The following is a 12,932-nucleotide window of genomic DNA, read 5'->3' as shown; positions in this document are numbered from 1 at the left end:
GAGTGCCGGTCGCTCCTGACCGAAGGATTGAATGGTCAGGTTGTTGGCCACTTCCTTCATCTGGATTGGGGAAGGGATGGGCTGGCTTGTCGCACTGGCAGAGATACTCGTAATCCCTGGAAGACTGAGGTGTGGTGGCAAATGTCAACCTGAAAAGGAACCACTTTGTTAGCTTTTTACTCTGTGCAATATTCCGGTAGTGGGCTGGATGGTCATACCTCAAGGGGTTGCTGGTGTGTGGAGGTTGTATAAAAAGTGCAAATCCTTTTGTGAAGAAGAGTATTTGGAGGGGTATTAAATAGTTGCTGAGGAAGTGCAACCGTGGCGTTCGAAAACAAAGAGGAAAAAGAAAGTGAACGCTGCTAAGAAACCCATATATTCCTAGTGGGGATAGGCAACTTCTATGAATTACAAGATATATGTACGGATGAGATATATGTATAGACAATACGCCTTTGATCGTAGACAAATACTATTGGAACACCTCAAGAGTTATATCCTAACAAAGACTGAAAAATCAGTTTTCCTGGAGAACTCCTCACATGTTTGTTTAGCCAGTATTTCTTCAAATCTAGCGAAGTTCTCAACATGAACATGCTCTTAGGCCCCTCTAGGGGGCCTGTCATACTGCATTCTGATATCTGAAGGATCTTGGAAGCAGATGGCTGGTTCGAGGGCACGAATACCGCGCTGACACCTGTAATTCCGGTCGTCGATCGTAGAATCCTAGTTGTCTGTATCGGAAATACCTTTCAGCTTTTCCATATACCGGCTGCGGATCTGCTCGCAGACGCCCCAAATTCGCCTCCGGTTGGCAAGTCCCAGAATGTAACCATCATTGTCGGATGTGTATTGACTCTTCGTCTGGATGTCCAGAAGTAGATTGGAAGCCTTGTACTCTGACTCCTGAGACTGGAGGACATCGATATCATGGATTTCCCAGAGCCATGGCATTTCACTTCTTAAACGGTGGTTCCAAAGACCACGAGGTAAGGTAGTAGTATGCATCGCCAATGAGGCGGCCTTCACAGCAAGAATAGAGCCAACAGAAAGATGCTTGAAAACCTCGCGCCGCAGCTCAATTGGAAGTATATTGAAGATATCTTCACTTTGGGAATTCTGATGCGGACTTCCCTTCTTTTCGAGCGATTTCATGATGACATCAAGATCACTGTCCAGCTGTGGAATTCTGACTGGATTAACCACCAAAATCTTCTTCATATAAGCGCTTGTTATTCCTTCATGAATCGAGGTCTCACGAGACAACATACTTCTTGGCCTTTAGTAGTACACCAAACCTGCTCAGCGCTAGGCTCTGGTTCACCATAGCTAATCTGCAATCTGACGTATCGACCGCCATTCAAGTCTTCCAGGACATCAAATAGTGTGTCCCGTTTGATCTGTTCTAGGTTCTCTTGATGGATGCATCTTTTGAGGATATCATAGTAGCATATCTGATGGAAAGGAAAGACGTGAGGGTTCCCAATTTCAGAAAAGTCATGATAGCTAGAAGCATTAGGAAGAAGCCGAGTAACGAAGGAGCGGGAATCATACGCGGTCATAGGGATATCATCTCCATGGTTATCGAAGGGAACGTTGGGATCTTACAGCAGGATCCGTCAGTTCGTTCACCCAGGTTTAAGCGCTTGAAAGCAATAGAATTCCTGACCATCTCCTGAAGCGACGTGAATTTCTCCCTGTGAGACAGATATTAAACTCCTACCATTTCCAAGGTTGTAAGGGTTATGGCCCGCGGGCACAAGAGCCTTACATAATCCCAATAATAACCAACACCTGTGAGGAAAGCTCTGAAAGCCAATAAACACATATCCTTCACAGAGTTATAAGGCTGTCACAGACTTCTCATTTCCCCTCGCATCGGGATTAACGCCCAGCCCACAGACTTCGTTTAGCCATTCCAGGTTGCACTCCTGCAGCAGGTCGTAGCGGTAACAGTCCTCATCCGTCCCCTCAGGGTCCATATCCACTTGGCTGGAGAATGTGCCACTGCATATCGCACAATATATCTCCCATCCGCCCATTGTGGTATTTCTGGACTTGGTTGTCGATACTAAGGATGAGGGTTATGGAGAACGTTGGAATTAAGTTCATCACGTGGGTGAAAGGCCGAGCAATTCGCTAATCAGACGTTCCGAACCTCGGAAGTTCCCGTACGCCCCACTGTCGACAACCTTCCAAGGTTCCAAGGTCCAATTTAATAGGTTGTGAAGTATCGGGCTTGTCCCTAAGCAACGCAGTCAATATGTATTCTGCCCAAGCAAACACCTACCCTCAGTCAATTAATATGCTTGCCTTAGGGGCCCAGTTTTGATTTTTCGTAACGACACCAATCATTCCAATGTTAATGGGTGTATATATGTGTGTTCATGTGACCTCGTATACTATATAAAGCGATATTCCCAGTAGAAAAAATCTTAAATAGAACGCCGCTCCTTCACGTCCAAGTGCGCCTTTGTGAAGCAGTTATGGATATTATTCAGAAACTGAGGTGGTCTGAAGAAATGCTAAGACATAGAGTAGGTTCCATGGCAGGTGTAAGTGCCTGGGTGCAAGGGCGTCTCAGTTAACGCTGGCCCAGATCCACAGCTTTTTCCAGTAATCAACTATTTCCGGTCACCACAAGGCCACCAATTGTTCGAGCAGGCCTACCATGCGTCGCTCCAGTCTCCGGAGCATCGACGGAATGTTGGCATAGAAGTCCGAACCATTGGCGAAGTGCAGGTGAATATACACTACAGGGCTCATACGCAGTCATCACGTTTTGCGAAAAGCAGAGGTCTCAAGATAAAATCAAAAAAATGTGAATATCTCATGATGTGCGCGGCTAGGCAGTAGTGCTGTTTAGTTGATATTATCCCAAGCCCACGCCGTCACCCAGTAATCAAGAGCTTCCAGTTCCTGCACACCCCACAATTTCACCAGAAGACCTATCATCCTGTGCTCCAGTCTGTGAAGCATGTATGGGATGTTCACAGACAAGTTGAAATTCTCCGCAAAGTGTAGCTTTATCATAGCTGCACCAATCGCGACAGTCATTGATGCCTCAAAGAAGATGTCGCGAACGCGCCTCATCGCGCTGGGTTGGCGGACTCGCAGCTGGGTCAGCAGCTCAAGTTGCCCATCACCCATTGATGGCACAGGCCGATTTGGGCCACTGTCCAATACTGTTAGACTGTGTGTACAACAGGGTTGGGAATCGGAGATCGAGAGGACGGGTATATTCCACTTACTCGTTCGTCTTTGGAAATCTGTTGTGGGTGTGACGAGAGGGTGGTAAATCTCAATCTGTAAAATAATCAGTCAATATTATCTCATCGCTTTGCTTCGAATTTCGTTCATAAGCTAAGGGATCGTACCTTTGGAGATGTTGTTTTGTGGGTTCGAGTCTTGAGAAGGTTGAAGAAGGAAGATGGGATTACTGAGGACCTTAAATGGCAATTCATACGAGAGAAACCGCTTTTTCACGGGGAAGGAACAATGGTCACTTGCCACGAAAGGAAAGAGTAACCTTAGAAAGCTGCAAGCCTGGTGAGGCCTAACCAATACCCTGCGAGCAATAGTCAACACTCTCATGCCTTCAGGATTTGGTATAGTGATAGCATTCCAAGATTGAAGTAAGCCATAATTGATAGCAAAGTGAAACATCTGCGTGGGTGTGTGCTTATCAAGAAACCAATTATAATAAGAGGGTGAGAGTGCCTTGAGATTATTTTGAGATCCCACTACACAGTAGTGGTTGCCTGGTTTATTCGAATAGTCATGTTCCAGATCGGAGCAGATTGAGATGAACTTGGCTGATATCCGTAATCTTAGCAGCCCCTCAACCTTTGTGACTCTTGATCAAATGAACAGGAGCGTCGTTGATCTCCGTAGTTTCCTATAATATATATTGCATTTGTTGAAGCCTGCGAAACTAAGCACTAGGGGAAATCAAGAAGAGAAATATTCTGCATTCAATCTATCAAGAGAAGACCTTTTATACAAGGCCTGGAAAGCAAACAAGCTAGCAAACTAGCAAGCGAAAGGCTCAGTCAGTGTATCACTAAGCCATCTCATCTATAGAGAATGGTATGATCCAACAGGACTGAGGTTACGAAGCTCCGGAGCTGCACCAGACTCATCCTCGCTGGGTTAGACATCAACATCAATGGGTCAGACGAGCTTACCTTGCCAGGTGACACTACGGGTGTATTTGTAGACCCCTACGGCCGTTCCCCGTCGGATTTGGACGTGGTGCTCTGCGATAGAGTGCGTATACTCCGCCGCCAACAACGCCCAGGATCAATTCATCTGCTACCGTCGCCAACTGGGGCTACAGCCCAGCCTAGTCGGTGATATGGGCCATATCAGCTCTGCCACCACCATGCTGAAGCTGGTGGCGTGCAGCAAGGTCATGGCTCTGCCCAATAATTACTCTTTGCGCCTACTCAAGCTATCGTCCCTCGGGTTCTATTTAACCGCGCAGCCCACTTGTTCCGCATTTGACCCTACGGTGGCATACACAACTCAATTATCTAGACCCAGGACAGATGGCCACCAACAAGTATAACAATGCGGAAATGGACATTCGAAGTGCCGCTATACCACAATAGTATAGTAGTATAGTGATATGCGTGAGTCCAACGTGATCCGTGCATTCAAGAACACATTATATGCGATAGGGGCAAACACAACCGACTAGACGTAGACGGTGATTTAGAAGGGGGCGATCGACCAAAAATCGAATTCGGCGGGAATGTGACGAGGTTCTGAAGAACACGCGCACTGCTTTTGGTCCTGAGCACTTCAGTGCCAGGCGTGTTTTGCAGCTTGGTACAGCGGCCGTGTTGAACACAGTAGCGACGAGGATTCTGGTAGTCGCGGCGGCGGTCAATGTAACTCGAGTCGTCTCAGAGCACGATGTTGGCAGTTTGATTGCGACAGGTTGCGCAACCGGTTCCACCAGGCTCTTGGATTCAAAATTTCTCACTTGGAAACGGGTAGAGATCAAGTGTAACCAAGAAGGGGGATTGTACAGGTATAAAATACAGGGTAGATCGCCGCGTGGTGACAGCAAAGGTAGGAATGGAGACAGGACACCCGTGTAGGCGAGGACATCCGTGTTGGTTTGTCAACGATCAAGTATTCGTTACTTGGTGTCGAACCATCCACCGTTTTCCCACTCCCTATCAGGCGTGTATGTCGCTGCTTGCCGGGCGGACGGATCGCAGAGACCACTCAATAGAACATTCAAACGAGCAAAATTGATAGGTTTCATCACCCAGCCATCAAATCCAGCATGTACGTAGCTGTCGCGATCCTTTTCAACTAATGATGCGGAGACAGCAAATATAGGCACTCGGTCATTGCGTATAGCTTTGTCGGAGAGTGCTTCCTTTGGTGTCTTGGATTCAAACTCGCGAATCGCCTGGGTGGCTCTCATTCCATCGAGGATCGGCATCTTGGGGAGGTCAGTCAGAGTAAAGAGGAAGGAGGGGCGATTCTACAATACCTGAATATCCATCAACACCACATCAAAAGAATTGGTCCCTGAGGCAAAAGCAACTCTGCAGGCTTCACCATTGCCGGTCAACGTAACAGTGTGGCCAAGTTTTGTCAACCGCTTTTGTATGATCTTGCTATTAATCGGATCGTCCTCGGCGACAAGAACATTGAGGTGGTCTAAGTCCGTTGTTAAAGGTACGGTAGTTGGTGGAGCAGAGGATGCTGGCCCAGAGGAGGGAGCTTGTGATGTTCCTGCAGTTAAGGAAACTTGCGGGAAGTACGAGTTATCTTCCTTGGTAGGCTCGATTTCTGGTGATCGGAGACTGGCAGAATGTCGTGACATTCGCACGGCGCCCATCCGCACTCCCGAATCGGTGATATTCTCAAGACCTGGAGGAGGTGGGGTGATATGAGGCTGCAGCGTGAGCGGTGGGGTATGCTTGACAGAATACAGACTTGAATGCGGATCCGGTGTGCTCAATGATCGATTTACGGCTGGCGGTGGTGCAAGGGGTGCATGATTGCTGCTGGCACTGGCAGGACTCGAGGAAAGATTCGGTCGCCGCACATCCAAATCTTGGCTAATGCTTCTTTTGAGGGGGGGTTCCTGCATGGCACTGATGAGTCGATCGGCGTGACTTTTTCCACTGCGGGAACTGGCACCACTGCGAAGGCTTTCAGAGCTTCTTCGTCTGGCATCACGAGACTCATGTGCTCCAGAAACCAGCGTAAACTCCTTGTCTGAAAGCGTAGGCGTCGCAGGAACGTCATTTCCCGCTGGAGAAATTTCATCTATATCTCCGTCCATGTTTGTCCCGTCTGACAATCGGAAGTGCAATGTGATCTTGAAACGGCTGCCATTCCCTTCTTCTGATCTGACACAGAGCTGACCATGCATGTTATGGACGATCCTTGCTACAAGAGCAAGACCAAGACCCAACACACGTTTTCGCAGTGGGTTCTGCGCGTCTTCCTCTTCTTCGGGGTAGTAAGGATCATCAGTCGACACTTGTTCGAGTTCGTGAAAGAGCGTCTCCAATTTGTCGTGCGACATGCCCACCCCCGTATCAACAACCATCATCTCCACCCCTACATGGCCTGGAATGGTTTGAGTGCCAGAACGCCACATTTCTGCCGTGACCGCACCGCATGTGGTGTGTTGAATCGCATTTGAGATCAGGTTTGAAATAACCTGCCGCACACGACGCTGGTCGCCGATAACTGACTCAGGGATACCTGGGTGTACAGAAACAGTGTATGAGATGTTCTTTCGCTTGGCATCGCCAGACAACACATCAGCCGCTTCTTTAAAGGTGGCTTCGAGGTTGAAACTTTCATCTTTCATGAGGTCCTGGTCTTTTTCGGCATTTGTCAGGTCAAGAAGATCGTTGATCACGTAAATTAGTGATTTGGAGGCCGAATGCGATTTGATCAAGCTCTCTCTGGTCTCATCATCCAGGGCACCCTCAAGTGCAATCTCCAAATAGTTAATGATGGCATTCAAGGGGGTCCGAACTTCATGTGCAGAGTTTGCCAGAAGTAATCGAGTGAGTTGCGAGTTCTGCAGGGCGGCCTCCTTCTGCCTCCAAACTTTGATAAATTTGCCGTAAACCACTGCCCAGTGTATGTCAGCTTTCAAACAATCGAGGCAAATTATTCCGAATCTCCAAGGGAGAACTTACAGCACAAGACCGCCGCCGTCTCCACATCCGTCTCTGTCCATTCCCTACACTGGGATAGTACTGTCTCCCGCCATGCTGTGAAACTCTGGCGGGGTTCTAGATATCCCGCAGTTTGCTTTCGCTTTTCAATTTCGTACGGATTGCCAGCCCACTTGATCTCTGTGAGTTGTCCACGGCGAAAGAATGCGATGAAGTCACTACCACCGGTAGAGAGCGGGACATATAGAAGACCAGAGATCACCTTCAATCCCGGAGCGTAATGAAAATCAGGGAAATCCTTGACAATGTCGTGCGAGGCAAGCACCGAATCCAAATGCCGTACGCGAAGGAACTCCAGCAATGCAAGTATCTCCTGTGAGTTATTGCTATCGCCGAGAATTTTTGTTTCATCTCGAATTGACAAAACACCGTAATCTGCATCAAATAGTTGCAGCAGATCGGCGGACGATGCGATAATGTAGCCTGATGGGTTGGCCTCGGTTGGGGCAGTGTTGATTAGTTTTCGGGCCTGAAGGCGAGAAGCATATGAAAGCCGCTCTATGTTTCGAGATACAGTGTCACCGAGGAGCCGGCACATTTTGCGTATCGGGAATGACACGCGCATACCGGCATTTCCGTAGCTGTGGCAGGAGATCAAACCCCATAAATCGTTGAATGCGTTGACGCTTATTGACATTGAAGACCGGACTTTCATGTGTGCCAAATATTTCACGTGAATTGGGGACATCGCACGAAGGTAGGCGTGAGTCAGGTCCAACGGGGATTCGAGATCCTCTAACGTCCGGCAAACGAGTCGAGAAGTAACTTGGTCGCGATCATATAAGAGCCGGACCTTGTTGATTTTGTATAGTTCACGGGCTTGCGCAGGGATATCCGATGCAGGGAAATGAAGACCCTTGTAAAGATCAATTGTCGTGTTCGGATCAACCAATTCGGCAACAACCATGCCGTTCCAGCTGCTATCGAACTGATAAATCAATACTCGGTGAAATCCAGTCAGCTCCTTCACCAATCCCGCGGTTGTATTAAGCAGCTGATCCAGATTACCCGTCCTTCCCAGCTGCTCTTGTATCTGAGTTAAGATACTAAAAGCTTCCATCGAAGATGCCTGGCCCTTCCTACGGCGGGCATTCCTAAGAATGCGGAGAGGCTGGCTGAGGTTTATTGTGCTCGCAGCGAGCTGATCTGGTGTTGGAACAATCCCTAGGGTGTCTGCGGGAACCGCCGGAGTGTTAAGGCCCTCAACATTCAACGGGTTCACTTCGTCGTCCTCGCGCTCAAACTCGCAAATAATCAAATCCTTTTGCGTCTGAGAGACATGGGTGGCGCACCAGAATTTGCAACGCTCCCCGTCAGCTCTGCGTATTGTCATATTGAAAACATCGGGTCCATCGACTGATAGGTCGTATGCATCATCACGTACAAATCCAACGTGATCCAGTAGTGTGTCGGCCTGTTCCTCACTCAGAATGTCACAGAAGTTCTTCAACTCAAACAGTTGCTTGGGCGAATAACCTAAAAACTCAGCAGAGTTCTCGCTCACAATGCGAACTATAAGCTGATTGGGCGACTCTTCACGGAGCGCAATTATTAAGCCAAAACTCTGGATCGCCCCGGGTATGCGAATGGGCTCGTCCTCGCAGTATTGAAATGCTTCTCCGTCTCGTCCTGTAATGACTACATGGCCACTGTCCGTTATGACATGTTTGAAGCGGGTAGTAACATGGGTATGGTCGTCAGCGTTCGTGCGCTGCGTATGGGAGGATGGCGGCGCGGGGGACCCGCTTCTGGACTGGGTATCACATGGGGCAGGTTTGGCGTAAATTTCGGGGTGTTGAACAACATCTGAGGCCAAAGAATGTGTCGCAAGTTCTATTTTATCGTCTACAATATGTGTCTCGTGACGTGGAATATCGGTGGGGATGGTAGGTTCGGCGTGTTCAGGATCGGGGTGTTCTGGATCGAGGCGTTCGGGATCGGGGTGATGAAAGTGGTTGGAAGAGAGCTGCGAGTGCAATTGGGTCCGTTTCCGTTTTTCAATGAATTGGTACTGTCGCGTCCCTTCTCTTGTTGGCGCTATCACGTCCCTGGAATGTACTGAACCCGAATACTGGGGAGCGGGGGTATCGACCGCAACAACTGACCGGATAGGAAACACACGGTCGGCGGGGTCAAAACCAGCGCTTGGTGGCTGTTGAGCCTCTGTGGTCGACTGCGATCGATCTCTGGTCTCTGGATGTCTTTGTCCACTCTCTGAGGACTCTATCCGCTTCAGAGACGCATCACTCTTCGACCTTTCGCGCGGGGACCCCACGCCGATGTCCTTGGGATGTGGGGACGTCATCCCCACTGTTTAGGCCGTCGGGATGAGCGGGCTAATGAAATCGAGTCCGAATAGCAGAGCGAAATGACCCCTCGTGAAGTTGGTTGGGTTCTAAAGGTTGTACGGTGCATAGTACAACATAGAGCAGTCAATTACCCCCAGTGCGCCACTTCAGGTTTTCCCATCGTAAATTTTGACCGCCTAGCCGACCGTCCACTTTTTCATTCTCCATGTCTGTAAGGTGTAATTTCCACAATGATTTCACTAGTTAATTGTTTTATTTCTGTGTAATAAACCACATATGTATACATATGTAAATTAGGCAGTAAAGAGCTATAAAATAGGTAACTGAAGTATCAGTAATGTAAAGCATTTGCAATTCCAAGTATAACGCACAACAATAGGTACTCGGCCTTGTATACGCCGTTATATATTTCTAACTACGTAGTCTCTTTCAGTAGTCTTGGTAGAATTATCAGATTGTCATTTAGTGCTTACTTTTGTAGTTGAAGAATTTAATGCCAAAATTCCCTATACCTTCCTTACATCTATGCTCTCTATCACTCTTAGGAGTAAAGATCCCATAGAGGGCTACGACTCCGGGGGCGGAAAACGAGAAGTGAGCATCGGCATGCCGCCAGGTTCAAGGCTTCGGCCCACGGTAAATTCGCTAGACTGCCGATACTGTGATGCCAATCTTCTGCCCCTCGGGGAGTCGGTATCGGCCTTCCCTGCATTTTCCTAAAATAGAGTCAACGCTTATTATAATAATATTGACCTGACAACTCGCGGAAATTATTGGTTTCGGTGTCCTACCAGCTATTGTCGTATCTTATGTGTCGCCAAAATGTTCAGATCGATTGCACCGGATGAATATTAGACGCAGTATCATAGTTGTTGCTACATCGGTATATATGTATATATTAGTCCGAAATGCATGTGACGTACATACGCAAGGAACGCATTTACCATTGATCTTTGCAGGAAGTCTAGCCACTGGGCTACCTTGCAAAGTCACCCTAGTAATCGCTCTGCGACATCACCTCACATAGATGTGATGTTACATTGAGAGTTCTTATCCATGTCTCGCATTATGGTCATTCATGTCTTTCGATTCAATCTAGCCTCGCCCCCCTCCGGGCTTAACAAATTCCCCCAGTAAAGTCTATATAAACATCAAATTTCGGGCGAAAAGTCATATTCACGCGCACTTCAACTTCCTTGTATCAAACTTCCCTTTTCTTTTTTGATAGTAGGGATCTTCTCTGCCGACTCAGCTTCCAGAGTTTCACTATGAAGTTCGCTGTCGCAATCTTCAGTACCACACTATTGGCCACGTCTGTCATTGCTTCTCCTCTCGCCTTTCAACGTGAGGCGCAGAGTGAAATACAGCGATCTGTCCAAGGTCCGCGCCGCACAACCCGACCACGCAACCCTGGTACCTCCGAAGTACTTTATCTGAATCAAACATCCCAGGAGACTTACAGCTCAAACTGGGCCGGGGCAGTGCTTATTGGTACCGGATACACTTCGGTATCTGGAGAGATCACGGTTCCTATCCCCCACCTTCCAAATGGTGCTAATTCCTACACGAATTACTGCGCATCCGCATGGGTCGGCATAGACGGTGATACTTGCAGTACAGCCATTCTACAAGCAGGAATCGATTTCTGTATTCAAGGAGGCTTCACATCATATAACGCGTGGTACGAATGGTATCCAGACTACGCCCATAACTTTAGCAACATCCAAATTTTGCCCGGAGACGTGATCAAAATGACAGTCGACGCGACTTCCAAGAGTTCCGGTTTCGTTACTATTGAGAACCTATCCACAGGTGTATCTGTGATGCATATATTCCCTTATAGCCTTGGGGGTGACCTCTGCGAGTTCAACGCCGAATGGATTGTGGAGGACTTCTCTGTAAACAATGCGTTGGCTCCTTTTGCCGATTTTGGCACTGTAGTGTTCTCCAATGCAGTTGCCTCGCGTGGTGGGGATACTTATGGGCCGTTGGGTGCTACCATAATGGACATCTATCAGGATCGGATTCTCACATCTTCTTCTGTTACCAGAGATACTGTCACTATCAGTTACATTTAGGTCGCTAAGAAAAAGCTAAAAAGAAATAATCAAATTTAACCCCTTCAACCCTTTCTCTAGTGCATCCCAGTGAAACCGTGAAACCGTGGGATCTAGTGCCGCTGCATTATTTCAGGTGCTTTTCCTTTTTGGTTGAATATCTCATTCTATCTGTGCGATATTTGCGTTATGCTTTAGTGAGTACCATCAAACAGAATTCACCAACACTAATAACGTGCTTGTCCTTGCCTAGACAGGATGAGACATAACTACATCCTTCTACATGACTGTAGGATTTGTGATTGAACCCAAACGTAAAGAGGGGAACCTAGGGTTCTTCAACAATTATATCACTTTAGTTTCTCTAATGGTGTTTACAATGATCGGGAAAAGAATTTGGATATGCCTGTAATGACAAAAGCGAGCGAAATTGCGGACGTGCAAACCAAAGCCATCATATTATGTTATTTTAGGGAAGGTTAGATAATTCGTGTTCCGCATTGCTTGCTAAGCCGGCTCTGTTTATAGTAGTAGGAAGTATCACATTGTGTAATTGGGCGAATGTTATATCCTGTTCGCTCAAGTCTATTCAGACTGAAGAATCGATGTTGCAGGATCATCTGGCAATTCGATTCCATAAAAGCGCCGGAGAGCATCCTGTATCACATCATAACAAGCCCCATATCGCACAACCTTTATTGTTCTAAAATCAATCATGGTTGAAGAGACTCGAGGATGGTGAAATTTTTGTCTCCCATAGTCAATAACTATATCCGCCACTTCGAGGATTTCTGGCTCGATGTCCTCCACCACAGTCTTTGCCCCCTTACCGGTAATGTTGGCCGAAGATCCCATTAAAGGAAGTTGCTCTAGGGCAGCGAGTCGAGATAATTCTTCTAGCAAAGCACCTCCGTTGACCAACATTGCTAGGGTGTCCTCAACAACGCTCTGTGCTAATATTCTCGGTGGAAGCTTTTGTATAATTGGATGATCAGAGCGATATGGCGCGACGATACCTAGAGGAAGGTCCAGGTCCACCGTCAAGAGTTTGACCATACCGACTTCCTTTGGGGGAAGAATATGAATGTCTCGATGCAGGAAGTAGCTGCCAACCATTGCATGTCGCTTGTGTGGTTGGCGCTGTTTCGTGCGGAAGATCAGGTCCAACGCGTCTGGATCGATCGCAGTGATTCCGTAGCCAACGCTCATAGGGAGAATCGCAATACCACCCCGTTTTAGAATCTCGAACACTGCTCTGGCATCCTCTTTTGGACTGGGTACTTTATAGTAAGACATGTTTATTGTACGAAGGAGTCGACGGGCTATTGAGCATAATAGGT

At 47.7% G+C, this 12,932-nt stretch overlaps 5 protein-coding genes across 5 annotated transcripts; 1 reads left to right on the top strand and 4 right to left on the bottom strand.

The window, feature by feature from the left end:
* Window positions 1-726: 726 nt before the first annotated feature.
* N7489_005688 (uncharacterized protein) lies at window positions 727-2,042 on the bottom strand (the record flags this gene model as incomplete). Its single annotated transcript, XM_056711440.1, has 3 exons — window positions 727-1,179; window positions 1,272-1,506; window positions 1,861-2,042. 3 exons carry the CDS (start codon window positions 2,040-2,042, stop codon window positions 727-729), a joined length of 870 nt encoding a protein of 289 aa, XP_056569861.1.
* An 820-nt stretch (window positions 2,043-2,862) lies between these two features.
* N7489_005687 (uncharacterized protein) lies at window positions 2,863-3,464 on the bottom strand (the record flags this gene model as incomplete). The annotated part of the gene is made up of 2 exons (XM_056711439.1): window positions 2,863-3,306; window positions 3,378-3,464. The coding sequence occupies 2 exons, from the start codon at window positions 3,462-3,464 to the stop codon at window positions 2,863-2,865; spliced, it is 531 nt and encodes a 176-aa protein (XP_056569860.1).
* Window positions 3,465-5,149: 1,685 nt separating this feature from the next.
* fphA (putative sensor histidine kinase/response regulator) lies at window positions 5,150-9,531 on the bottom strand (the record flags this gene model as incomplete). The annotated part of the gene is made up of 3 exons (XM_056711438.1): window positions 5,150-5,461; window positions 5,513-7,119; window positions 7,188-9,531. The coding sequence occupies 3 exons, from the start codon at window positions 9,529-9,531 to the stop codon at window positions 5,150-5,152; spliced, it is 4,263 nt and encodes a 1,420-aa protein (XP_056569859.1).
* Window positions 9,532-10,803: 1,272 nt separating this feature from the next.
* N7489_005685 (A4/G1 family peptidase) lies at window positions 10,804-11,613 on the top strand (the record flags this gene model as incomplete). The annotated part of the gene is made up of 1 exon (XM_056711437.1): window positions 10,804-11,613. The coding sequence occupies one exon, from the start codon at window positions 10,804-10,806 to the stop codon at window positions 11,611-11,613; it is 810 nt and encodes a 269-aa protein (XP_056569858.1).
* Window positions 11,614-12,177: 564 nt separating this feature from the next.
* On the bottom strand, window positions 12,178-12,888 carry N7489_005684 (uncharacterized protein; the record flags this gene model as incomplete). The annotated part of the gene is made up of 1 exon (XM_056711436.1): window positions 12,178-12,888. The coding sequence occupies one exon, from the start codon at window positions 12,886-12,888 to the stop codon at window positions 12,178-12,180; it is 711 nt and encodes a 236-aa protein (XP_056569857.1).
* Between the last annotated feature and the right edge of the window lie 44 nt (window positions 12,889-12,932).

This window comes from Penicillium chrysogenum, assembly GCF_028827035.1.
Source record: "Penicillium chrysogenum strain IBT 35668 chromosome Unknown utg000002l_segment0_segment0, whole genome shotgun sequence".
Lineage (NCBI taxonomy): Eukaryota > Fungi > Ascomycota > Eurotiomycetes > Eurotiales > Aspergillaceae > Penicillium > Penicillium chrysogenum.
Note: the sequence above shows the minus strand (reverse complement) of the source record. Positions and strands in the feature narration are given on the sequence as shown.